General features: G+C 45.8%; 1 protein-coding gene across 1 annotated transcript in view; it reads right to left on the reverse strand.

Moving 5' to 3' along the window:
• The window catches only part of LOC146796632 (cytochrome P450 2K1-like), a 137147-nt gene that overhangs the window by 65103 nt on the left and 44299 nt on the right, over positions 1 to 27745 (reverse strand). The window contains exon 5 of the mRNA XM_085629297.1: positions 26552 to 26725. Within this exon, the coding sequence (XP_085485423.1) occupies positions 26552 to 26725 (174 nt within the window). The remainder of the gene's footprint in view (positions 1 to 26551; positions 26726 to 27745) is intronic.

Consider the following 27745-nt stretch of genomic DNA (forward strand, 5'->3'; position numbering starts at 1 on the left):
ATGCAGGCCCCGCTGGGAGGCTAAAAGAATCAACGCATTACCAGTAAATATTCCACATTTGTAATAATCCACATTTGTAAAGCGCGAACATGGTGCTGGGCTAATCTGCCGCCGTTGCCGGGGATCGAACAGTGATCCCTAGATTCCGGAGTCAGTCGCCCTGGCCGCGGTGCCACACCTCTTCCAGTCAGCGGCTACGGAAATTCATGCAGAGCCTGTAGTGCTTGGATTTTCTCAAGCATGCACCAGTACTGCATGTTTTTCCGATGCAATACCCACATACCAGAAACGCCTGGAAAATCGACACATCAATTCTCCCTACAGTCCAGATTCGATGCATCACTTCTCCTACATGCAACAGAACTGTCGCATCGCCTCCCTAAGGATTCAGGAACTGATGCATCACTGTGTTTTTTTACGCTTCCCTCCTCTGCAGCTGTTTTGCCTTGTGGATTTTGACACATTTGAGATCATTTTTGTCATTTTGGTCTTGTTTGGCTTAGATAAAGATTCTTTATTTTTCTAAACTGGTATGGTGTCCATTTGTAGTGTTTTCACTGTGTTACTCTGCGTGTTATGTACAACTACTTTACTCATTGCCTCTGAGATAACCCTGCCTGCTCGTGCCAAGCTACCAAGGGTAACCAGGTGAGCAGGCGTTATCTAGGAGTGTAACTCCCTTATCCTGACTAGTAGGAAGGGTATCTACTTGGACAGGGTGCAAACCACTCTAACACTCATGTGATCTTCTTGGCTGTAAGTACAATGCGGTAAAATGAGGTCCACTGGTCCCACACCTGGGAAAACTGAGAGTGGGAACACTGAGTCAGTCGTGATTAGGCAGAGAGATATTCCATGGGTAATTCTGCTCCACCTGTGCTTCAGCGAAAGACAACAGGTCTGCTGCCTCAAACATGCATCTTTCCTAAAATATATAGTGGCCCTAAAATTATTTTTGTGTGCCTGATGTTAGTTACAACGTTTGTATTTTGAAGATTTAAGTAACTTGTGCCAAAAACTGAAGAATATAAACAGATTTTAATTGTTTTTTTTTATTTATTTTTTTATTCGTTTTATTAGCATGTTTTAACAAAAAGTAGGCAAAACATACAATGGCAACATGTGAACAACTTACAGGTCATGGCACAACAACATTCTTCGTCCAGCATGCAACAACATGCAAGTGCAGTGACATTACATCATACCTGGTGTTTGTTGCAAAATATGATTAGGCAACTTGGTGCGTTTGTAAATATTGAATTAAATATTTCCAGTAGTCCCTAGGCTTGGACCCCGTGGGCAGCTCCTCTTCATAGGTTTGCAACGCGTCCCTGCAATAAGTCAGATCCTGAATAAGTGTTTGACCCTGGGCACCACGCCGCCCCCCAACACAATGACACTCTTCTCTTGGCAAATAACAATGCAATCAGACAAAATTTACGTTTGTTTGCTCTAATCCCGGGCAGTAAGCCCAACAGGCATGTACGAGCAGTGCATTCAAGTTCTGTATCCACCATTTCACCCAATACATGTACCACCCTTTGCCAGTATTCCGCCACCGCTCCACAGTGCCACGCCAGATGTATAAAATCTGCCGGGTCTGTCCCGCAGCGGCAGCACTTAGCGTCCGACCTCAACCCAAATTTATAAAGCCGTGCAGAAGTGTAATATGTCTGATGGAGGTATTTATAGTGCAGCATACGTAAGTTCCCATTCGGTGTCAACATACCAGTGATTGAACAGGCCAGAACCCAGTCCTCCTCCGTCAAGGGGGCCGGCAGGCTACAGTTCCACCGCTCCATTGCCTTGTGCGTTGTATCAGCAATGTCTGTTTGCAGCGCTGCATATAGTCTGGACACTAACTTTTTTGCAGTAGGGGTTGTGATCAGCAACTGCAAAGCAGACAATTGGGGAGGCTCCGCAGGATGCGTCGGGTATAATTTCTGCAACGCTCTCTGTAGCCTATAGTGTGTGAACTGAAATAATAACGTTGGGTTACTAATGAACGTCAGTTCCTCGCATGATTTGAACGATCCGCCTTCATACAAGTCCCCCATGGTAACCAGGCCTATCTGCTTGAGCAAATCCATAGCAACCTTCTCCTGAGTAACGGAGAGCTCAGGGTGATGCTGTAGCTGCAGCGCCGGAGCATACCGTGGTAGTTTGTGCGCTTTCCCACCCATAATTTGCCAGGCTCTATTCGTCGCGTCAATAGTATTTATTTCCCGATTATGCAGCGGAGGTCTCTTATGCGTTATAATAGCATTCAGCGGGATAGGGTGTGCATCACCCTCTTCAATTGCAGCATGCGTAAGGAATGGGACCGGATGGTACCAAAAATGCGCATATTGCGCCTGTGCGCATAAATAGTAGAGTAAGAAATCCGGAACCCTGAATCCACCCTGCATGTATGGTAATGTGAGACAACGCAATTCTATCCTAGCATATAAGGTGGAGGATCATGGCTGATATCCTGCGAAATACCTCCGATGGGGGCTGTATCGGAATGTTGTTAAAAAGGTACAACAGCTTTGGAAGAATAACCATCTTGACTATGGCTATGCGATCGGCCAGTGACAGTGGCAGCTGGATCCAGCGCCCTATTTTACCTTCCAGTGTCTCGATCACCCGTCTATAGTTCGTGCGTATCACCACTTCAGGGTCTCGATGGTACCAGACGCCCAAGTATCTCACAGGCTCCGACTGCCACTCCAGTGGGAAGTCCACTGCACAGGGGACAGTGGTGTCCGTCAAGGGTATGATCACTGATTTAGACCAGTTAATAGTGAGACCAGAATGTTGACCGAATTTTATATATTCACGCAATAACGAATTCAAGTTCGTCTCAGGATCGCGCACATAGAGTGTCATGTCATCTGCATATAGCGAGATGTGCAGTGGTCTTTGCGGAAACTGGAGCGCCGAGTAATGGTGTTTTTGTCTAATTTTGCAGGCCAATGGCTCCAGTGCAATTGCGAATAATAATGGAGACAGCGGGCATCCCTGCCTCGTGCCTCTCGCGATTTTGATCGGGTCGGAGATGTATCTATTAACCTTTATCCGTGCCGTCGGTTCTGTGTAAAGGAGAGTCACCCATTGCAGGAAAAGCGGGGGGAAGCCCATACGTTGCAATATGGTATATAAGTAAGGTCCCTCGATCGAATCAAATGCTTTGGCAGCATCCAGTAATACCGCCGCCGCCTTAGTTTGAGGAAGCAGGTAATGCGAGACGGCGAAAATTGTCCTAGTGTTGTGGGTAGTAGACCTGGAGGGGATAAACCCCGACTGATCCGGTAATATCAATTTAGGCATCAGTGGCTGCAGCCGAATGGCCAGAAGCCTAGCCAGGATCTTGGTGTCCACATTGAGTAGGGACAACGGGCGATACGAATCGCACTGCTCAGGGTCTTTCTTTATTTGGTTTTAACAATGCAATCAGCATGGCCTCACGCAGTGTCGGCGGCTGTCGTTGCCTTTCATGGGCATCCCCATACATTGCAACTAAATGCGGCGCCAGCTGGTCCACAAATGCCTTGTAGAATTCACATGTAAATCCATCGTGGCCCGGGGCTTTCCCATTGGGCAGGGATTTGATCACCTCCGTCACCTCTTCCACCGTGACTGGAAGTGACAAATATTCCTTCTGTCTGTCCGACATCCATGCTATTGCAACGTCCTCTAAGTAATCCATTATCACCTCAGGTGGCTCTGTAGCACTGGCGTAGCTAGGGGGGGGCGAGGGGGGCGGTCCGCCCCAGGCGGCACAATTTTGGGGGTGGCCGCGCGGCACTGGTCGCCTGTTGCGGCCGTGGCGGCCTTTATAATTTATTTTGGTACACTGTGTCCCCAAATAAATTATAACGGATGCCGCGGCCGCAACCGATCACCAGTGCCGCGCGCGCGGGCGCGACCCAGTTTGAAAGTGTGCGCTGAGCGCACTTAGCACTTACCAGCCTCCAGGGCCGTCAATCACTCTTGTAGCGCGAGCGCTACCAATGACGGCCCTGGGCAACGTAAAAAAAAAACATGAATTTAGTTTGGCCAGCCCTGCCCTCGCGATGAGAACGGCGTAGCAGTGATGCGTCACGCGCTTCACGCTACGCGCTCTCGCGCTCTTTCTGGCCTGGGGGCAGTCTGCTGATATCTGGGTGATGTGATGGCGCTGGAGACAGGTCTGGCGGCTAAAGAAGTTCGAACCAACCTCGCCCCTGCCTGCCATAGAGACCCTGGAAGTGGAACGAGTCACGAGTGAGGTAAGAGAAGAGTTTTCTTGTTTTCTTACAGGGCTTTAAGTGTGATGAAAAAACTAGGAGGGGGGGGGTGTCTCACAAAGGGGGGTGGCCGATTTAATTAAGGACGTGGCTTTAAAACACTTACCCTTAGCATAGTGTGCCGCCTGACTTGTATTTTGCTGTTTGTCATTGCATTCAGCTATGTGATACAAGAAGTAACACCATACCTACAACCATATTGCCAGCACTCCCTTCTTTGATAACCGTTGCTGGCATATTTTTCAGTTTTTTCCCCATGCATAGAGCGAAAGAAAAAAAACAGACTTGTAGTTTGCAAACTACTGGGGGTCTCTCTTGCCATCTCAATAGAGGACGCACTCTTACTACGTCATCACAAGGCCTTTCCCCCTCTACCTTTGCTTCTGCCTCCCTTAGGTGGGTGCTGCTTCTCTCTGCATAGTGGGCTGTTATCAGGACTTCCACAAAGCATGTGAACAGTGTGATCACCAATACAAAAGTCTTCACTGGCTATTCGCACAACAGCTGTTTTCTAAGTTTTGGTCGTAAACCTGGAGGACAACTAGATTTTTAAATATATATTTATTTATTTTCTTTTATTCCCAGTGATGCTTTGGATAAAGTAGCCCCAAGAGAAATCTTGTCATAGCTTCAGAACGAGCCATTTTGTGTTTTCAGACAGATATCGAGTTGTGAGAAATCTGGCATGGGAGGTGGGGTACAGGCAGCCACAGTCTCTTGTACCCAGAGGGAGTTGTGCTGTGGATGCCTACATGTTGCCGCCCTTCAGATATTTACATGCTCCCCAGAGATCTGAAGCAGAGCACACTTCTTTCACTTATTCCAGAAATAGGGATGCTCTAGTTTGTATCATTGCTGCTTTCGGATCATCGCTGCAATTACTGCCCAAGTGATGAATAATGTAAATAAAACTGATTCATTTTTATTTTTTTGATACCTACGACCAGGCCCGGTTCTAGAGGGTGGGCCAGGCCCACCCAAGGATTGCCCTGGCCCACCCTAGGCCATTGTGAACTGGAAAATGAGCGTTTTTCATGATAATCCGATGATCCGAATGTCTCACAGTGTCTTGAAGCCCCATTGTGCCCTGCTGCTCTCTTTTTGAATTGCAAGCGCAGCAACATTGTGGTATTATCACCAGGGCTTTAAGTGGAAGCTTTTTCAATATTATATGTAACAAGCCATAGTTGCAGCTTAGTTATCTTATGCAACTAATAACCATTGACAAAGCCAATAGTCCTGACTTGTTGTAGGCTAGAATAGTAGTATAGAAGGTTAATATGCCTGCAAAGCACATCATGTAATATGCAGATGACAGATTTTTTTTTATGTAGTTGGGTAAGGTTACTGCTTTGAACACCGATCCTTTTGTTACTTGCAGTTCATACATAGTAAACCTTTTAATATAGCACAGTGAGCTATTTAGGATATGTGACTGCTACAACTTTTAACCCTCACTGACTCATGCAACACATCTTGTACACTGATTTACACGCTTGCATGATTTTTTTTCAATCTGTATGTTATGTAAATCGCTCTGACACTGCATAGGGATGTGTAGCATTATAAAAGAAAGTAAAATAGTGCTATTTAAATTGTGTGTAAATACTGTGACCGACCAACACATCTGAGATACTTACAGTTCATGCACTTACATAAAGGGGCCTAACAAAGTCAAAAGCATGCCTCTCTTAAGTACCTGTGAAGAGATAACCAGCTGTGTGCTTTTGTTTCCCTCCGTTGTATTTACATTTAAATGTGAAGTTCCAGGCCACTCGATCAAAAGGAGGCCTAAAGGCCCCTTAACTTGCCCTTTATCGTTGTTCCAGCTGGAGATAAATATGAAAAAAAAACCTTGCTGCCTGCACGTTGCTGCTGGGAATGAAAAGCAGACAATGTGCAGGTGCTGCTGAACTTGTCTAGGAGTCTGAAAATTACACCTGGACAAGTTCAGCATATTTCTGTGGGGCCAACTTCTTGGCAGGGTGGACAGCGTTCACCCTGTGAAAATAATGGGTGGACGCTGTGCACCCCGGAATTGTGCCCTGGTTGGTGTCTTTCAGTGGCTGCATGGTTGTTTCAGCCCGAGTCCTGGCGATTCACAAATAGAAACTTACCTAGACTTTTACTTGCTCATCTACTAATGTAACAGACAGGCTAAAACCCTGAGTAGGAACCAAATGGCTATCTATACATCATCCTGAGCAGTAGTTAATGCAAAATTAATTCACACAAGCTTTTGGATTTTGGAGTGTATTTTTATCCAAGGCGAGGGGTTAGTCGACCAGTGGCTCTGACAATTTCTTTTGGTCATAGAAGTCAAGGTGTTTGAAAGAATGACAAGCTGGGACGTGTGCAAGCCTTGCAGTTCTTTACTTGACACATTATTATTATTTTACTGTTCTTGTAGACTTTTAACACTGTTGGTTACCATGAAAGTAATGTGAAAACAAAATCGCAGAAAAATGTAATGTTTCTGGTTTCTTCTGAATATTCAAGGAGTGCCGCAGCGCTGGAGCAGTTTGTCCCGGGTCTTGGATAGAGTTGAACATGCTCCCATGGCTCCTACAGCTGTGTTTGAGGATTGTGATGATAATGCGTCGCCCCTCCCTGTTTTTTAGCTTTGGGCCCCCGGGCAGGCTGTGCACCATGTGTGTTCTGAGGCTGCTATGAAGGAGAGATGCACTATTAAAAGCTGTTTTTGGGTCCCAGGAGCACACGTTTTTTCATTCCCTGGAGTTGGTTGCTAGTGCTTAAAGTAATGACAGGGCGCGACACCTGGTTGTTGCCTTTGGGCCACCAGAGTGGGCTTTGTATCTGGTCTGTGTTGGCAAGGTGGAGCTGACTGACCCCTTTGTGCTGCGTTTAGTTCTAAGGGCACACAGTGAGTCATTCCCTGTGAATAATTAATTTGCTGTTTTTGAAAGACAAAGAATCACAGGCTTGACACTGTTACATTGGTTTTGGGTCCCCAGACCACATCACGTTTGTGCAGGTCCCCACTGCTTTAATGGAGGGACCATGATGTATGGTCATTTAATGTAAATGTGATGTATTTGTATAACGCGCAGCTACCCGGAGGCATCCTGGCGCTTGTACTCATACCGCTGTGGAACCCTTCCTGGTTTTTCCTATGAGATGTCCACTCCTGGGCACCCCAAGGTGAAAGCCAGGCATCATTTGCGCTGTGGGGGCCGTTGTGGAGATTAAGCAAGCTATTGCCCAGAGTTGCAGAGTGGGTGGGACCCATGATCAGAATAGGCACCAAGGCGAGAATTATCGGGTCCGGGGAAATTGAGCCCAAGAGCCGCCGAGGCGGGAATTGAACCCTGGTCCAGGCCAGACCTCTGCATCAGGGTCTGCCGCTCTAACCATTGAGCCACACTTCTCCACTGTCAGCTGTAGATGATGGATCCCTGAACAGTGTCATGTATGTGCATGTTTGCATTGTGCTGAGGGGATTACCAGGTAATTGTTTACGCAGCTCTCTGAAGGATGGCACATGCGGTTTTTCTGAGTCCCCAGATGGATCATGCAGTCTGTGTATTCTCTTTTGTACTGCCAGTCACTGGTCTATTCAACTGTGTAGCCTTGGACCGCGTCATGTATGTGCATGTGATTTGCTTGATCGAGGTAACTATTAGCGGCAATACTATGTGTCTCTCTGACCTCTTTCAAGTACTCGCCCTCCTTTTTCCCCAGCACCCCCCCCCCCGCCTCTCCAGGGGCGGCAATCTGAGGGATAGCCCCGGGCGCCACAAGCTCTAGCTACGCCTCTGCTCTGTAGGGCGTGATGCATACAGAGTTTCATATGTAGTCATGAACTCCCGCAGAATACCCTGTGTGTCGTGCTTTAGTGACCCCGCGGCCTCTTTTACCGCATGCACAGTGTGTGTCCGAGAACCGGAGCAGATCTTAGCTGCCAAACACCTACTGGGTCTGCCACCCTCACCATATTGACGCGCCGTTGTACGCTTGGTTACGTATTTAAGCTCATCTTCAGCATAGGATTGATACTCAGACAATACTTCCCTAATGGTGCCCAGGATTTTCGTGTCGTGCGTCTGTTCATATTAAGTCTCTAGAGCGCGTAACTTATCCTCACGTTTAGTCAGTTGCTGCCTAATATCTTTGAGAATACCTGCAGTTGTGCTCAGGCACACCCCCCGAATAGTAGCCTTAAAAGCCTCCCACAGGAGCCCTGGATCATCCACCGCAGGGGCGTTGATGTCGAAATATTCCTTGATGGCCTGATGCACTGTATCCGTATAGACAGAATCCAACAGCGCCTTGGCATTGAACCTCCAGCTATATGGTGGTGGTGCGTAGTGTGGTATATTTAAAGACAGAAGCACAGGGCTGTGGTCTGATAGAGTTCTGGGGAGATGGGCAATGGAACTCGTCCACGACAGCACCTTATCCGAACCTACCCAATAATCCAGACGGGACCAGCTACCATGTGCAGCCGAGATGTGCGTGGCTTCCCTAAGCGCAGTGTGCCGGACTCTCCAAATATCCGTTAAATGTCTGTCAACCATGACATCCCTCAGCTTACCAAGGCCTTTTTGTGTGGTTCAGCCGACCCATCCGATCTGTCAAGCTTATCATTGAGTGTGAGATTAAAATCTCCCCCCCAGAGCACAGGAATATCAGGGGAGTCACTCAGTGTACGCCAGATTGTATGATAAAAGTCAGGGTCGTCTACATTCGGACCATACGTGTTCAGTAACGCTATTCTCTGACCCCTTACCATACCCTTTATAAGAACAAATCTCCCGGCTTCGTCCGCGATAGTGTCTTCTACAGTACACTGTACACCCTTTCTAATCAGGATCATGACTACTCTGGAATAGGAAGAATATGAGGAGCTTTTTATGACCTCCGCCCACCTTTTCCCTACGTGAACAGGGGAGGCCGGTGACAGATGTGTTTCCTGCAATAGGGCAATTTCGATGTGATGCCTGTCTAAGTATGCAAATACCTGCCTGATTTTTCTAGGGTTGTTAAGCCCTCTCACATTCCAGGTCAGCAATTTCAAGGGAGTAGCACGGGATTTCATCTCAGCCATCGGACACAGTGCAACCACCAAGTTTCGGACGGATATTCAATTACACCATAGCAATCCGAAATAATCAGCAGCATCAACTTGTACAACCGTATGCAATACTGGGGTTCAGCCATGTTTCTCATGCACCATAACCTGCTTAACAGTCCCCAACAGTTGTGAACCCACCCCCCGCCCACTTCAGCAACCCAACCATGCTAAAGCCATACCCCACCCCTATATAACAACATAGTGTAACAGAAAGTGGGGAGCACCCGCTTCGGGGATCCACCGAGAGCTCACCACTCCATCCATTAAAATGGATGTGATCAGGCAATCATGATCTATGCGAGGCATCCCAACCACAACCCCCCGTGCCCACCCGGTATGCCAGGAGTCTAATAAATCTCAACAAGTCTCTGCCTGGAGTCAAACGCCGTTATCTCCTCGCATAGGATCAGCCAGTGTAAATCGCTAATGTAATTCAATGGCGTGCCATCAGCCCGCGCTACCCTGGCAGCAAGGTCCATCCCACAATGTATCTTTTCCAATCAAATCCAGTCTCCAAACCAGACATTCTGGCAATCATTAATGTGGTACATAGCAACGATCACCTCCATTGCCCAAGCGCCCACCCTCCGAACACAGTCCACATGACAGTTATCCCCAGCCCAACATTTGCATTTCGGTGAGTCCAATACAGGAGGGCCCGGCACAGCCCCGGCTACATCCTCCATGTACACCAGTGTCACTATACGCTACCCATGTCCAATCCCCGCTAAGGCACAGCGCACCCAAGCGGACCAATCCTCCACAATAGAGCATTATAGATCTTACCGGCACAGGTCAACCAGTGTGCAACAACCACCTCAGCCCAGTTTAGTATTCGGATCGGAGTCCCGGCGCTGCTCCACCTGTCGCCGCTCCCTGCGTTTCCCTCCGAGCTTCTTGATGAATTCCTGCGCCGCTTTCGGTGTTGGGAGAATTGTCTGCCGGCCCTCATGTGTCACTCGGAGTCTCGCCGGATAGAGCATGGCGTATTCAATATTCAAGTCACGTAATCTCTTCTTAGCCGAGTTGAATTCCTTGCGCGCCACTTGAACCGCCATCGTGAAGTCCGGGAAGAACTCCAGTGCGTTACCCTGGTAGGTGACTTGCCGTTTCTCACGAGCCAGCCTTAAGATGGTATCCCGGTCTCGATAGTTCAGAACATGGGCAACAATCACTCGGGGAGCAGCGCCTGGCTTCGGACGCGGGGCAAGAGTCCTGTGCGCACGCTCCACCACAAAAATAGCCGAGAGATTTTCCACTCCGAACACATTTCTGACCAGCTCCTCGATATATGCTTCCATTCTGCCCGTGTTTGTGGATTCCGGAATTCCCGCGATTCGAATGTTATTACGCCTCGATCGCGCTTCCAAATTCTCCGCCTTGTTCCTGACAACTTCAAGTAGCTTCTCCATCTCCGCGCATTTCTGCGCTGTACCATGTGCCTCGTCCTCCATCGTCGATATAGGGGACTCCGCCTCCTCCAGTCGCACTCCATGGCCGTCCAGCTTAGCCGACATGTTGTCCACCAGTAAGGTTATGGTGTCTAATTTGCCATTGATGTCCTGCAGACTGCGCTGTATGGCCTGCAACACTCCCTCCATACACGCAGATGCCTCTATGGGTGGCACAGGGTCCGTCACCGGGGGCGTCGCCGCTTCCTTCGTGGTCTTTTTGGTGTCAAACGGCAACTTAGACTGTGTCTTGTCCAGTTTCCCCATCGCTATGCCGCGTAGGTAGCACCCCCCGCAGCAGTTGACCGGCCCCAGGCCTCGCACCAGACTCAGGCTACCAGGTACGCACAACGCCGAGAAGGACACCTCCCAGGTCGGTTCCGCAGTAAAGAAGCCCTCAAAAGTTACAGGTTGGCACGCATGAAGGACGGTCGACCGTCACCAGGCTGATTTACAGAGAGCAAGGAATCACAAATGCGGCAACAATAAGTTACAGCAGAAGAGTTGGAGCGCCTCCGACAAATGGGGCACATGTGCGCATTGCGTGCATGCAGGATGATCCCTCAGTGTCCATTACATGCCATCCACCACCTGGGGCTGGTAGCTCGCCGATCATGCCAAATAGCAGGGAACATGCGCGGGGTGGCCCTCACACAGATGCCCACAACAAAATGCACTCCCCGCTGTCGTCCGAAATCACCCCCACAGGCAGTCAACGCGAACATGCGGCGCGACTGCCGCCAGCCGGATCCAGCTCCCAGCGCCCAGTCACCAACTGCCACAATAGCGCAACGTGGGAGAGACATCCATATACTTCGTTAGTCCGCAGGTAGCACTCAGGGGACCGTCCCCACCGCAGTTTACGTGCGCAGTCTTACCCTCAAAGTGCACCCGTAGCACACCAGTCAAAGCAGGTAAGGGGCATTACATGTCCAGACCTCCGCAATCATGGCCGATGTGCACGACATGGACAGTCCTCCGCTCTGCCGTCAGCCAGCTCCGCCATGCCAGATCGCTGCGCACCGTGAAATCTTCCATGTATCGTGCGTTCTATATCGCGGGTCAGTCGGATCCGCCAGACCAGCCCCATCTGCCGAGCCTCCACCGCTACTCGGCCCCCCGGGCGCCGAAGCTCAACCCGTCAGAGCCAAGCCGCCACTACCCGCTCCCCGGCTGCCACACACCGGCGATACTGCGGCCGCAGGGCGCCGCCATTTTGAATGCGCTGTATGCCGGAGTCTTCGCTACTTCTTCGGAGGTCGATTATCCGAACAGGAGCGCTTTATGGTACTTCGCAGGTCACTCCACGCTTAGCCCAGATCTTCCGACATCAGGTCGTGTGGATTGCAGGGGGACACAACTCCGCCACGTCCCAGACTACGCCGTTGTTTGTGCCTGATCGGCGGAGCTGTCTCACGAGGCAGCCATTCCGCTGTGGGCTCTCTAGCGCCCCCCACAGATTTTAATTGTTAATAAAGTTATGTGATGTGTAATATTTAATATCTGCAGGGGCAGAATTGGAAAATGTTGCCTTCACTGACATCACAAACATTCTTTTAAATTACCTCACTTCATCAGCTTCATGACATTTTAAAAACATCTATGCAAAATATCCTACTAACGTAGCTTTTGTGGTAAAAAAAATAAGCTGACATTCAAGAGGAACATTATCTGGCACAAAGTGTATGCATTTGGTATGGACAATTGCTTTTACAGCTGTGGAGCAAAAAGGCACTAAACTAATGGAATGAACCTGGGAAGGGATTCTGGATCATTTAGAAGGGGTAGGGTATATGGTGATTCCAGTTCCATGGGGTAAGGGTGCTTTTGGAAACACGGCTGTTGATTCCTTTCTATACTGCACAAGGTTTGGGGTGCATTCACTTGTTGAGGGTGATGTTGCTCCAGATCCTGGGTGCAAGAATGGATAAATCCGGTCTTGATCTTATGTGAATAACACAAATATTTAACCAAGCCAACCATTATCACCTTGTTTTACTGGTGGAGAGGTGTATGAGGACATTTGTATGGGGGAGACGACTGGTTAGAAGTTTACATTTAAAAAAGAAGCTTTGGTGAGACATGCAAAAGTGAATTTACGGTACTAGTTTCTTGGTAAAGAGGTAGTGGTCAGTTCTTGGTTGTAGCATTTGAGATTATCAGATAGATTTGAATTTTCCAGGAGTGAATTCCAGGGGTGAATACCCCCACAAAAAACAATATTGTGGGAACTAATGCCCACCAGCAAAGTTGTCCAACATTAACAATCTTTGCATAATTCTGCTAAAAGAAGAAACATTTTGCGCCTTTCTAATTTTACAGTTTGCCTAGCTGAGGTGAATTAAGTACCAATTATACCTCTGAGCTGGAGAAATAATCAATACATCTCTGTAGATGGGACTGGCGGTCGATCTGTGATCTGTCGCACTCCAAGGGTCTCATGGACAATGGAGGGATTAGGGTGGAGTAATGTAGCAATGCAGTGGCTTTGGAATGTTAAAAGGTCAGGACATTAGTGGGTTTATTTGCACATTTGATGGTGCTTATGTGAGGATGAGAGCTGTGGGCATACAGTTAGCTGTAGACTTCCCATAGAAGTTGGCAAAGACTGGGAAGGGACAAGGACTTACAGGAAGATTATTTAGTGTGATGAACCTTTTAGGCACAGAGGATGAACCTGGCAATACCACACGCTAGGCTGGAGAGGATGTTCAGTATACTGCTGGCTTTCAAGGAAGTCTTAATACACCAGGGGGCCGATTCACAAAGGTAAACTGAGACAAAAGTCTAACTTTACGACTTTCGGTATTCACAAAGGGCTCAATTAAACTTATGTTTTAGTCTTAAGTTTAGCTGAGACTAAAACTGAGACAAAAGTCTATCTTTACTATAGCCTTATAGACCGCTGTAGCGGGCTATACCGACCATTAAAGGCCCGCTCCAGGGTTAAAGACTCGAGCCAAAGACGAGGGCCTTTAACAAGGATGCGGGACTTTAATGGCCGGTGTAGCCCAGCTACGGAGGGCTATAAGGCTATTAGAACATTCTGCCACTAGAGGGCAGAATGTTCTAACAAATCAAAACAAAGGCCTCTCAGAGCCCGAGGAAGTTTAAATCCCCTCAGGCTCTGAGACACTTTTGTTCACAGCAACAGCTGTGAATTAACTCAAAGTGGAATGTTGCTTCGCGAGCTTTTAATGGCCCGTAGAAGCACAGAGCAGTCCATTGTATTCAATGGAGTGCTCTACATTCCAATGTTCTAATACTCTTTAATGCCCTTTGTGAACACCAAAAGTGGAGGTGTACAAACACTCTCCGATCAAAATAAAAGGAATCCTGGCTGTTCCCTTATAGGGCTGGCAAGGGAACCACCAGGATTTCCATTTTGCCAGGATTTTTTTGAACACCCTAAGAAAGGTAAGCTTAAGGTTTACCAGCATGTCCCTTGATGCATTGTGGTAAATAAAATATCACGCTGTCATAATTTTTCAGATATCAATAAGATCATGCATAAAGCAAGAGGCTGAGTCTGTGGTATCAGATTCATAAAGGGCTTTATTCCAATAACTCGAGTCAAAGGGAGAATATCACCATCACCAAAAAAGGATCTGGACGGGGCTGAAAAGTATTCTCAATATTCTCAAAACATTATTCACAGAGTACAGTATATATACATTTCTCAATTGTACGTAAGCAAGAGAGCAAGAGAGAATGAGATAAGAGCATGTGGGCGTGTAAGTAGGCGTGAAGGTGGGCGTCCATGTGGGCGTCCACTTGATGATAATGGGTAAATTGTCATGTGTGGGTGGATACCTGGAGATGATTTCGCAATGTCAGCAGAAATACTTGGCAGAGATGCGCGTGCAGCAGCATGACGTGTGATAGACGTGCAACTAGAGGGTGAAAGGGACTTGACATTTAGCTCTACATGTGGAGACAAAAGTCTGGGGTTATGTCAACCTAATCCCAAATCATATCTAATATCCTATGTTTAAAGAACTGTGTTATCCACAAGGGAAGGGCTCTCGGACAGAATCTATTCTATACTGACTGTGTGTGCGTGTACAAGCGTCTAAGTGTCTATATGAGATGCAAGGGGCAGAAACTTTCCATGGTAACAGGGCTATGAATTACTTGCATAAAGACAGAGAAGCCGGGCCTTTTGCTTGGTAACTGGAAGAATGTTTACTTAAACTACTAGACAGGAATGCATCGGCTGAGGAGCAAAGTAGATAATTCGAAGGTGAAATACAGTTTCTTGGCAGGCAGGCAGAACCAGCCGAGGCAGGCACTGTTAGCCGCACAGGGAGTAGGACAAAGTTCATGGATACAGATGCGAGCTCAAGCTGAAGCTGTCAGAGGCAGAGAGCAGGGAAAGGCTTGAGGACAGAATCGGGCCTACTTGCCTGAACTGTAAAAATGGAGTAACTTAGCCATATAAAGTCGGTGGCCTTTCATACTTAGGAATCGAATATCCAGCCCATTCATGGCGGATCTGACAGAGGACATGTTAACGGTGGACGCACATGTGTTTGCGTCTTCGAAACTGGAACTGGAGGGAACATACATGTACTTGTGACATGCACATAGAACCGTTGGGGTCCAAGATAGGGGACATAACTGACCAGGAAAATCCACATTTCCACATTCCCTCCTTGTCCCCTACTTGCCCTTCAAGAGATATCAATCTTCATCAATCCATTGATCTGTTCATATAGCATCATTTGTTCTTCTTTCTTCTTCCGTGATCTTGAATGAAATCTTGGTGGTGGAATACACGATGTGGCACACAGACCACAGATCGCTGGTCCACATTGTAGACATAGACAGCAACTGAATAGTATGAGAAGGCCAATACCTAGGAAGGATAGGACCCTCCATCCAAAGGTAGATAATACACTCCAAAACCAACCGGACCAAGTCCAGGTGCCTGGATTCTGGTGTATCTGGCTTACAATCTTATGAAGGCGAGTTATGGCTTTATATACAGATGGCGAATTTTCTGGTATGAAAAATGCAATAGCTTGGTCCGATGACCCTACAAGCTCCGCCCCTATCGGCCAGGATAACGTCAAGGACAAGACTCTTTTTAAGCACAACAATCCGCATAGCAGACTGCTCTTCTGTTAAATTGCCTAAGGCGGAAATAGTTTCGTTCACTACTGCTTCAAGGGTTCTGGTTAATCTACGTATCAGCTTACTATTGGTAACTGTACCTATATAGGGAAAGAAACCTTTATTGAAATCTGTGTATTTTTCCCATGCTGTTTCAGTGTAATTGACAATTGGGAGATCTCTCTGCTGTCTATTGTGTACTAAATGAGTATTTCTATGAGAATCAGGAGGAGTTTAGGAAAACAGATGGTAGGAGGAATGCTATGTAACAGGTACCATCCCAATCTAGAGGTAGGCGTATATATGCGGTCTGGCCACATATAAAGTAGGAATGACGAGAAGCTCTAAATGTAGACTTGCCTTGATCACTGAATTTTATTACAGTGGTGCATTTACTATGGCCCATGTGTATGGAGCCATTCTTTCTTATACATAATTCCTCTTTTACTGGGAATACGGACATGGCGGGCAAGATTGGTGTAGTTTCAGATTCAACGTTCAGGATCATGAGGTTAAGTGTAAAATTACCTAATCCATATACTTCATTTCTTAGATCAGTTCCTGTTCTTTTGGGAAGTCCCTCCTTGTTAGGGTAGCAGACTTTAAGCAAAAACTAAATTCAGGTTTCCCCATACCCAGTTGTCTTGATAAACTGCGGAATTCGAATCTAGGGAATTAATCAAACTAAACCATGCTCCACAGGAGCCATTGTGTGTGAACGGATAGAGAATAAAGGGGCAAAACTCCCTTATAGTTCTGATAGGGGGGGAGTCGGCCACAGACCCAGCAGTCTGTAGCATTGCTAGTCTGATGTGAATGGTGCAGCATCTGAATAAAGGTATTGTTGCGTAAGGCAAGTCGATATGATAGCTCATAGGATGGCAGATCACTAAATGTGTGCTTTATGGTATCATTAGTGGAGGAGTGTAAAAGTGAGGCAATAGGAGGAAAAATAGCATGTAGTATTAAGCTGATACATATTATCGTGATGCTCTTAAGATATTGAAAAATTACAGTCACTATACATCTATTTGCTTCTTATCTAGCTCTCTTATTTTTGCTTTATGTTATTGTCCAAGATCTTATGCGAGCCAGAATACATGTTCAACCGCTTCACCACCTAGTGGACTTAATTGATCAAACGGGTTCTGACTTTTTGAATCAAGGTTTAGCTTTGTGGAAACTTCTGGGCATTCTCCTCTAGAAAATGTTGTTCAAAATCCAAGTTCAAAGTTTTTTTTTTCTTTGTAAAAGAGTGGTGAAGGTGCACTTTGACTTTAACGGCCGTCCCCGTGGTCGTCCCCGTGGTCCAGAGCACTTCATCCAGGAGCGATGGAGTATTCTTTGACCTGGGTGTTGTCAGGCAAGGCGGCAGCAACCTGCGAACAACAAGAGAGTAGTGCAGACATCAAGGAAGCCAGGTAATCTGTCAGCATGTTACTGTCAACATAAGTAATCTTTTAGGCATTGTAGTGCCCACATATTTTGGTGGTCTACCAAAGACCACTTCATAGGGAGATAAGCCTGTTCTAGAATGAGCTACAATTCGCATGTAAAAGAGGGCAACCGGCAGGGCTACCATCCAGTCTATACCTTTGTCTGCGCAAATTTTTAATGTCTGATTATGTCTTTCTACAAGGCCTGCTGCTTCAGGTTGTCGCACACAATGGAATTTCCAGGTATACCCTAACAGAAGGGACACCTGCTTCATTAGTACCAGGACATATTTGTAACCTCTACATCTGTTTATTTGGATATAATCCATTTGGAGCACTTCAAAAGGGTGGTCAGGTGGATGGAATCCACCTTGTTCCATCGGAATGCCTTTACCTGCATTGAATTGGCAACAGATCATACATGTTCTGACCTTTTGTTTCGCTGCTGCACGCAGGTGCTTGTTGAACCATATATTCTGTAAGCTATCTATCATTGCTTTCTCTCCTAAGTGTGCAGGACTATGTGCGGTATTTATAATCACTTGTACCATGGTATCAGGAAGAAACCATGTGGATTTGCCCTTTGTCATCCAACCTTGATCAGTCAGTACCCCTCCTTGTTCCGATCATTTCTTTAATTCGTCTACAGTAGCATGTGTCTGAATGTCTTGTACATCCCTGGAAGGATCCCTAACTGTCATGGCTTTGGACAGTGATAGTATCTGTGATTTTGTCATGTCTAGTGGGGTCTGAGCTGTCTGTTTAGCAGTTCGGTCTGCCAGATCATTGCCTTGGGAAATGGTATCTGTGGCTCTAGTATGTGCTTTACATTTTAGGATAGCTATGGCTGTTGGTAAATGTATTGCTTCCAGTAGGGCTTGAATAAGGGGGCCATGCTGTATCTTGGCCCCATGAGAGGTCAAGAAACCTCTTTCTCTCCACAAAATCGGTGTAAATGTTTACTCTCAGGTGCTTAGCTCTTATGCACGCTTGTGTCAGGGCGATGAGCTCTGCTGCTTGTGCTGACAATATGTCTATTCTTTTAGTCTCTATTATTACAGTATCAGCAGTCACTGCATATGCTGCCACTAATTCTCCCGCCCCTGTCCTCATGCATGAGCCGTCAACATATAGTGTTAGCTCGGGGTCTGGGAGTGCAACATCTGTCAAGTCTTGTCTTGGTTTAGTCACGGTATGTATTACTTCAACACAGTTGTGTGGTGAAACGCTTTCTGTACTGGAGGGCAAAAGGGTAGCAGGATTCAGTATGTTGCATCGTCTGATCTCTATGTGTGGTTGAAATAACGTTGGCTCATAATCCGTCAGTCTAGCTACAGTCAGGTGTTGTGTTTGTGTCCGGTTCAAGAGAACCTCTACTGCGTGTGGTACTTGTACTGTCAGAGGGTGGCCCAGCACTATCGAGTCACTTTGTCTTATGGCTAAGGCCATTGCTGCAACTGATTTTAGGCACGCAGGCAAAGCCTGTGCTACTGGGTCTAATGTACTAGAAAGATAAGCACAGGGCTCGTGTTTTCCTGCATGATCTTGTGTTAGGACAGATAGTGCTGTTCCATCCCGCTCTGTCACAAAAACATAAACGATTTGTTGTAATCAGGGTTTGCTAAAACTGGTGCTTGACATAAAGCTCTCTTTAATTCTTCAAATGCCACAGTGTGTTCTTGTGTCCAAGGGAGGACTTTAGTAGAAGCTGTATTAGGGGCTTGGACTAATTCCCCTGAAAGATCACAATAAAACATGAGAAAAAGGGGAAAACACCATACCTATTTCCTTGGCTTAATTTCTAAGGGGGCTAATTTCTAAGGGGCTTAATTTCTTAAGGGGCTAGCGGGAAGCGAACCTCCTCAGGGGCCAGCAGAAAGCCAATATTCTCCTCCTTCCCCCCCTTTTTGACAGGAGGAAATCTGAAACAGATTTCACTGCTGTCAAACACTATCAAACCCTGTGTCTTGTCAATACTATTAATCCCTGTGTGTAGCTACTGGGCGTAAGCAAAATTATAGGAGATACACAGCGTATGTGAAACGGCGAGAAATCCTTCAAATTAATGTACAAACCTCATTGTGTTAGCTCATAAGCTGGCCAAATGACATCTCATATGCAAATGTCCCTATTACATGAACCTACACCAACCTGAAGTCAATATTAATGCTAGGAGGCCCTAATAGGAATGCTAAATTACCTAAATATTCGGAAAACCAAGTTTAAGAACAGTTGTTAATGTTGATAATTAATAATTTATCTGCTAAAGAAATCAGTCAATGTGCAATAATTTCCACCTATACAATAAATAGCCTAATTCAAAAACAAGTCAACTTTTGGGGCCACCACTCACAAGAATGAGCTTACTAAAGCAAACTTTAAAAAGGAAATCCTGTCAGATATTTTCTCATTACCCTAAATACCGAGCCTTATTTGTCACTCTGTGGTGGCAGTCCTTATTTAAAACAGGCCTTTCAAGAGTTAAAATGCGAGTGCACAGATCATAACTGTTCCTTAATGTCCAATCTGGAAACATATGACCGAGGCTGCCTGTCTATAAGAGAAAGGCAGTTATGTGAAAAATATTTTAGTCTTGCATAGCCTTTTTCTTTTGTTTCATTCATCTCCAACACCAATTAGACATACACTGATAACGTGTTGTCTGCTATTTTGACAGCATGATAATGGTAATATCATGTCTGTGAAATTTAGTAATTGTGCCAAGCCATCAGTATACCGGGCACAGAAAGCATAGATAATTACACTAACATATATAAATGAGCAGCGATGCGTAATTACAGTACCTACAGCTCAGATGCGAACATTCTGGCCTGCTTAATTTGTCAGGCTTATAATCAATAACTTATTTACCTGCCCTATACAACCCCATCTGGCAGTGGGTCATCCCAATGATGACCGCGTCAAGTCTGACACACAGGATCAGCAACAATAATCAAAAAATGACGAACACACGAACCTGTCTCTTTTTATTTTTTTTTTTTTTTTTATAAAAATGTGCTATGCTTCTTTGTACACAATGTACCCTCATGTCCTAGTCGAAGATGCATCTCACATCTTTCCTCACAGACCCGTAACCACTGGATCATTTATCCAATGCAACTGGTGGCAGCTTGTGGCCACAATTCAAAAATGTCTGAATTTGAAAATCGTTTTTATATAGGCACATAGCCCTTAAAATTCCAAACAAGAGCAACATTTTACTTTCTGACCAGAAGCAATATAACAATTGCTAAAAAATAAAACAAATCTTCTCCATAGACATTTCCTCGGGGCACTTGTTTTGCACAGAATAGAACAAGGGAATCTTTCTCGACTTACATTTCTCAGCTGCCCTGTCTTATCAGAGAAGTTAAAAATAGCCCCTCAGCGCGGCCTGAGCCTGGGCTGCCAGCCATCTTTTTTTTGTTTTTCCTACTCCTGGCCCCAAGGCTCTCCAGCTGCAGGCATTACACAGATGCGATGTCAGAGAAGCCTTCTAAGCAGTGCCCTGTTCTGCTCCTCTCATCGGCCCCCACCTACACTGGCTACAAGGTCAGAATCTGTCTCCGATTTCTGTATCACATTCTGCTCTACACGGCCCCCACCTTCTCCTCACTCTGAAGCTGTCAAAGACAAAAAGACTACTCAATTCCATAAAAACTGCAATAATTCGCTCAATTGAAAAATTATTTTTACATACAATTTGCACTCAGGGGGTCATAATCTTACCGACTTGACCCAGCACATTGGCTCACTGGACCATCAAGAACACAAACCTGTATTCATGAAAAATTTGCAAATTCGAAATACCCACAATTCTTTTTCCAAGCTAAACTTGTCACTAATTATTTTTCGTTAACACTTTGTACATTAGGGGTGTCATCAAATCACAGGAGTTGCTCCTTCTCTAGCTGCACCCCTCTCAATTTCCTATTGACAATGTAGTCAAATGTTGGACCATGTAAACACCAGCTATGCGCTGTTCATTTGGTGGGGGGCTCAAGAACCTTTGGGCTACTATGTAATTAATATATGTATTATAACTGGTCTTTTTACTGGGGCCACTCTTGCTAGGTCCTCTGAAAGGACGGGATAAATACCAGCAACGTCAGTATTTCTTTTTCTGTCAGCCTACGCTCATTTTACCAGCTCTAATTCCTCCTGTAACATCTCATCCTTGGCTTTTCCAGACACCAGTCCACTTCTCTCTGCTTCGTGAAACACTTACTCTGTCCTTCTATGTCACTCCTTGCGCCAAAAACTCAATGGCATCCTTCCAAGCTGGTCTACATTTTCTCTTTCATAAGAGTGTTTCGTTGTCCATCTACTTGTCCTGCTTTTACTCGTATACCTTCCTCAACTAACACGTTTTCTCGGGCTTTGTCTGAATCCTCCCTACTTTTCTCTTCTTTTCTGAGCGCTTACTCTGTGCGTCTATGCTATTCTTTACGCCATAATTCAACAGCGTCTTTCTGTGACTGTCTAGCTTTCCTCTTCCACAACTCTTCTTCGACTTTCATGATACATTCGGCATCCCAGGTCCCAGCTACGGGCCACCTCTGACTTTCTGGTAATTCTTTGGTGTAGTCCACCCATAGATCAAGGAATAATATGGCGTCTAAGCCATGCTTGTGATACATAAAATGTCCTGGAGTGTCCCTAGGAGGAATAGGAACTGCTTCTTCAAGCACCCCTTTTCTAGTAATAATCTGTCTTAACTTCGAAAAGAGCGGCATATTGACAACTGATCTGATACTTAATCTGGAACACACTTAATACAAAAAGCACAAAAATGAACAATGAACAATGAACAATCATTCATACCACAATATTTGAACACTTTAAACATTAAACATTAAACATTTTAACAACGACCGACAATGATGACAGTCTGCCTAACTAATCACCACGCTGAATTCTTGACAATAACTGAATACTTCGGAATACTTGATATACTGCTAAACAGTACATATACACTGCTAAACAGTGCAGACCGGATTTGTGTACCCAAATCCGTCTTGACCGGCACAACCTATGTGCGCGTCAACACGCCTCCCCGGCGATGGTACTCACCGAGTAGCTCCTTGAAACGGAAGGCCTCAGAGAATGGACTGGACTCGACGACTGCGGACATCGGACCCTCTGGACATCGGGACTTTGAAAACCTGGTTGGCCTCTGTATACCTCGGACGCAGCTCTCTCGCAGGTGGGCTCTGGGTAGACAATCTGCGTTCCTCACCGCCTCGTATGGATGCCTGGTCGCAGTCTGTCCCCTTCGGTGGCCTGAGGGAGTTGGCGGGAAAACCCGCGACGTGCACGCTTGAAGTCCATCACGGCTATGGAAGGGGGCAAAACAGGACCTTCATCTCCGGCGTGTGGGGAAAGAGATTAAACTATTCGGGCGCCATTCTGTGGTAAATAAAATATCACGCTGTCATAATTTTTCAGATATCAATAAGATCATGCATAAAGCAAGAGGCTGAGTCTGTGGTATCAGATTCATAAAGGGCTTTATTCCAATAACTCGAGTCAAAGGGAGAATATCACCATCACCAAAAAAGGATCTGGACGGGGCTGAAAAGTATTCTCAATATTCTCAAAACATTATTCACAGAGTACAGTATATATACATTTCTCAATTGTACGTAAGCAAGAGAGCAAGAGAGAATGAGATAAGAGCATGTGGGCGTGTAAGTAGGCGTGAAGGTGGGCGTCCATGTGGGCGTCCACTTGATGATAATGGGTAAATTGTCATGTGTGGGTGGATACCTGGAGATGATTTCGCAATGTCAGCAGAAATACTTGGCAGAGATGCGCGTGCAGCAGCATGACGTGTGATAGACGTGCAACTAGAGGGTGAAAGGGACTTGACATTTAGCTCTACATGTGGAGACAAAAGTCTGGGGTTATGTCAACCTAATCCCAAATCATATCTAATATCCTATGTTTAAAGAACTGTGTTATCCACAAGGGAAGGGCTCTCGGACAGAATCTATTCTATACTGACTGTGTGTGCGTGTACAAGCGTCTAAGTGTCTATATGAGATGCAAGGGGCAGAAACTTTCCATGGTAACAGGGCTATGAATTACTTGCATAAAGACAGAGAAGCCGGGCCTTTTGCTTGGTAACTGGAAGAATGTTTACTTAAACTACTAGACAGGAATGCATCGGCTGAGGAGCAAAGTAGATAATTCGAAGGTGAAATACAGTTTCTTGGCAGGCAGGCAGAACCAGCCGAGGCAGGCACTGTTAGCCGCACAGGGAGTAGGACAAAGTTCATGGATACAGATGCGAGCTCAAGCTGAAGCTGTCAGAGGCAGAGAGCAGGGAAAGGCTTGAGGACAGAATCGGGCCTACTTGCCTGAACTGTAAAAATGGAGTAACTTAGCCATATAAAGTCGGTGGCCTTTCATACTTAGGAATCGAATATCCAGCCCATTCATGGCGGATCTGACAGAGGACATGTTAACGGTGGACGCACATGTGTTTGCGTCTTCGAAACTGGAACTGGAGGGAACATACATGTACTTGTGACATGCACATAGAACCGTTGGGGTCCAAGATAGGGGACATAACTGACCAGGAAAATCCACATTTCCACAGCATGAGTGATGGAAGTCAACCGACACTCCCTGGAGCACAGCTAGTGCGGAGGGTAGGCAAGAGGGGAATACACATGCAATACCTGAGCTAGGTGGCAAGGTGTAACACACAAATACAAAAAGGTAACAGTGGTATGGATCAATCACAAAGCTTGTTAAAGCAAATTAGGGTTGGGAAATCATTGTTACAACCATTAATCACTCCTGTGTACAGTGGGTGCTACTGGCAGTGTCTGACACCCTGGTACTCAATCAACGTCACATGTGTGGTGTCCTAATAATTGGTTACATCCAAATTCAAATTGCAGTGTGACACAGGAGCGTGGTAAAGCAGTAGTAACACATCATTGTAGTCCAATCATGCATTCATCTTCTGCAAGGTTTTTCTTTAGGTATCTAGTTTTCAGCAAGTTCAAGCATCGAACAGTCGACACATGTTTCACCTGATACAGACTTTTTCAAGACTCTAATAAGTATAAAATACATGATATATTTCAACCTAGATCATCTCTATATCACGGTGCGCCACACTTTCAAACGGTGCAAATCATGCCCAACCCAAGATCACAAAATAAAATGAAGGATGGGAGTGTTGAAACATTTCAAACACTCTCCCCCAGTCAGAGATCTAGGTTTAATCCATCGTTATTTAGCTCAGCACGTCACCCCAGTTTGTACCCAGCCATATGCAAATCAGTTTTGACCCTGCTTCCTATGAAGACAGTCCATCCCGAGCTGCCAAGCTAGGCCCTCCCTGGAACGGAAACAAGCATCCTGGGACCGGTTTCAGGTTATCACCCCTCATCAGCCAGGCTAGCTTGAATACAGTGGTGCAGCGAGCAAGGGACCCACGTTTGGGCAGTCACATATCTGGGTTTAATCAATCGTTATTTTGCTCACCAAGTCACCCCAGTTTGAACCCAGCCATATGTAAATTAGTCTTAACCCTGGTCTGTCTTGGCATGTTAGTGTTGTCATGTACAATATACGGGATACGAATGAGCAGTAGGGTAAAATAAGTGGAGTGACGGTGTTTGATTGCACAAATTGGCAATACTTGGTGCTGTCTATTTCCTTTGCTTGCTGGCTAGTCATGATTGGCACCGTTCGCTGGTGTGGTGCACCATGATATATAGACGATGTAGGTTGAATTATATCATGTATTGTATGACAGCCTTGAAAAAGTCTGCATCTGACAAAACACACGCCACCTGTTCGATGTATGTACTTGCTGAAAACTGGAAAAATAGGGCCCGATTCACAAAGATCACCCACAGTCGTGGCGGAGTCTCCACACTCCTGGCAGACTCTCCGCAATGCGCATTCGTGGCAGAGGATCTGCACTCATGGTGGAACCTCCACAATGCGAATTCTCCCTTCGGAGATTCCGCTACAAGTGTGGAGACTACGCCACAGCTGAGGAACCTCCGCCGTGACTGAGGAAGCTCTTTGTGAATTGGTCCCAGAGAGAATAAAACCTAGAAGAAAATAAATGCATTTTTGTGTTCAGATATTTTATTGTATCTGAGGACAAGAAGAGTATACAATCGAAGATTACTGCGATACAATATGCATGAAATGGTATAACGCGCACATGACAACAGAGTGAATATCATATAATAATAGTCATAGTAGACCATGCATTCACTCTAAGGAAGTGTTACTTCGTGCAGCCATTGCTTTACACTGCTCCAGTGTCACATAACAGTTTGAAGTCAGTTGGCAAGGTGCATGGGGTGACCTTCCCTCAGAGCTAGCGGGCCCCACAACCAGCCCACTCCCATGCTTCTGCGCACGCGCAGTGTCTCTGTCAGAACCGTGTAGCGAGTTCCACCACCACATTCTGACTTGACGGGTTCTTGAAACACCGTAGGCAGAGGTGTTGGAATATCTCCCACTATCTGATTGGGGCATTCAATCCTGCTTCCTCACTTTGTAATTGATGGGAAGAAGCAAGGGGAGGGACATTGGAGTCCAGGCAGCGGTGTAGGTAGCTGTTGTGCCGCCTGTGGAGGTCCCAGCGTTTGTCACCTGTCGGCCACAAGGAAGAGTGGGGGGGTGCTGGAGATTCCTGTGAAAGCTGCCCCGCACGGCTGCAGGTAAGATGGGGGATTTGGCCACCGCCCCCAAAACACATGCTGCCCGGGGCGGACCGCCTCCCCCACCTCACACTTGCTACGCCACTGAGTCCAGGAGGCTGCTGTGGCCCTCCACTAATGTCTAAATAGACAATGGGCCTGATTTAGAACTTGGTGGATGGAATACTGTGTCACATATGTGACAGACATCCCATCCGGCATATTAAAAGTGTCGTAAGATAGAATGCACTTGTAATACGGCAGACGGGATATCCGTCACAGTTGTGATGGAATATTCATCATGCTCCACGCTTTAAACCAGAACCTTCATGTCATAATGGAGGACAAACCAAATAAATAAAAATACCTAAATCCTTTCTTGAGGAAGACCATGTAAAAGTTGTAAGGAGATAATTTACTTTCAGCATTTATCGGTGAAAAAAACAAATACTGTAAGCTGCCCTGGGGCAACAGTGGCCATGAACCACATGAATGTGCATACCTGCTCCTGCTTCAGTAAGTATGCATCGATAAATCCAGTGATGTTGTTTGCATCAAATTCCGTTTTGTGTTCCTTGAAGAATCCTTTAAAGAAAGCGATTTGGTCATCCGCGTTTTTTCCGACAGTCTTGTGAGCCCCGAATAAGAATCCGAGGGAGGGACAAAAATTATATAGCTGTAAGAAAGAAATATTTATTATAGAATAAAACTGAATATTAGATATTTCTATACAACTAAAAAAGAGAACCAGCTTGCTGCCCGCATGACACTGTTCTTCAAGCAGCTGGTAACTTTCGAAGTAGTTTCAGCTCCTTACTAGCAGACATGACATCAGCATGTCCTTAAATATTTTTCACTTATCGGATATTCCTATATATTCTTGAAATATCGAAATCGATAGTATTGAATGCAACCCAACTATTTTCTCAGACACCATTTCCAATTTGCATTTACAAGTAACAGAATTAATTTGTAATGCTATTTGTAATCGTTTTCTCTGTAGTGTACGGTGATATACGTATAAATAAATATAAAACAAAGGATATAAATCCATAAGGTGTTTAAACTAAACGTGCCTATCGATCAGAATTATTTTAAGTCATACGCTATGCTTTTCTGGATCATAATGATATATTTTTCCTACCTATTGTTTGAATTATTGCTTTTAACAACTGGTGAGCTTAATCAATGACTTTCATTGGAGCGTTAGAGACTGTTGCTTAATGTTTTAAATATTGCTTCTTTCTATTATGTAGTTTGTGACAGGATACCTTTGAGATGAAGGTAAAGGCAGGGAGAGCACACGGACTGAGGGCATTCTATGCATGTGCGTGGGGGTGGGGAGACAAGTGTATTTGTGGTGTGTGGGCATGTGTGTGTGCACATCTGTGGATGTGGGGTGTCGGCCTCAGTGTATATGTGCTCCTAATTGATTGTTCTGTGCATGTGTGTGTGTGTGTGTGTTTGCATATGAGTGTTAGGTTTGTGTGTATAAGTGTGTGTGCCTGTGTCTCTAGGCCTTATTTTGACTTTGGCGGTCCCACGCCACTGCCCCACTCTGAGATCACCAACCCCAAAATAGACCACCCGCCAGTGTACAACTTTTAAAGCCTCTGGCTGGTAGTTCTTTGGCAATCCCACAGTGCTGCCTTTGAAAAATGGGAGCGTGTCAAAGTTAGTTCCTGTAGGGCATGGA

This window comes from Triturus cristatus, chromosome 10, assembly GCF_964204655.1.
Source record: "Triturus cristatus chromosome 10, aTriCri1.1, whole genome shotgun sequence".
NCBI lineage: Eukaryota > Metazoa > Chordata > Amphibia > Caudata > Salamandridae > Triturus > Triturus cristatus.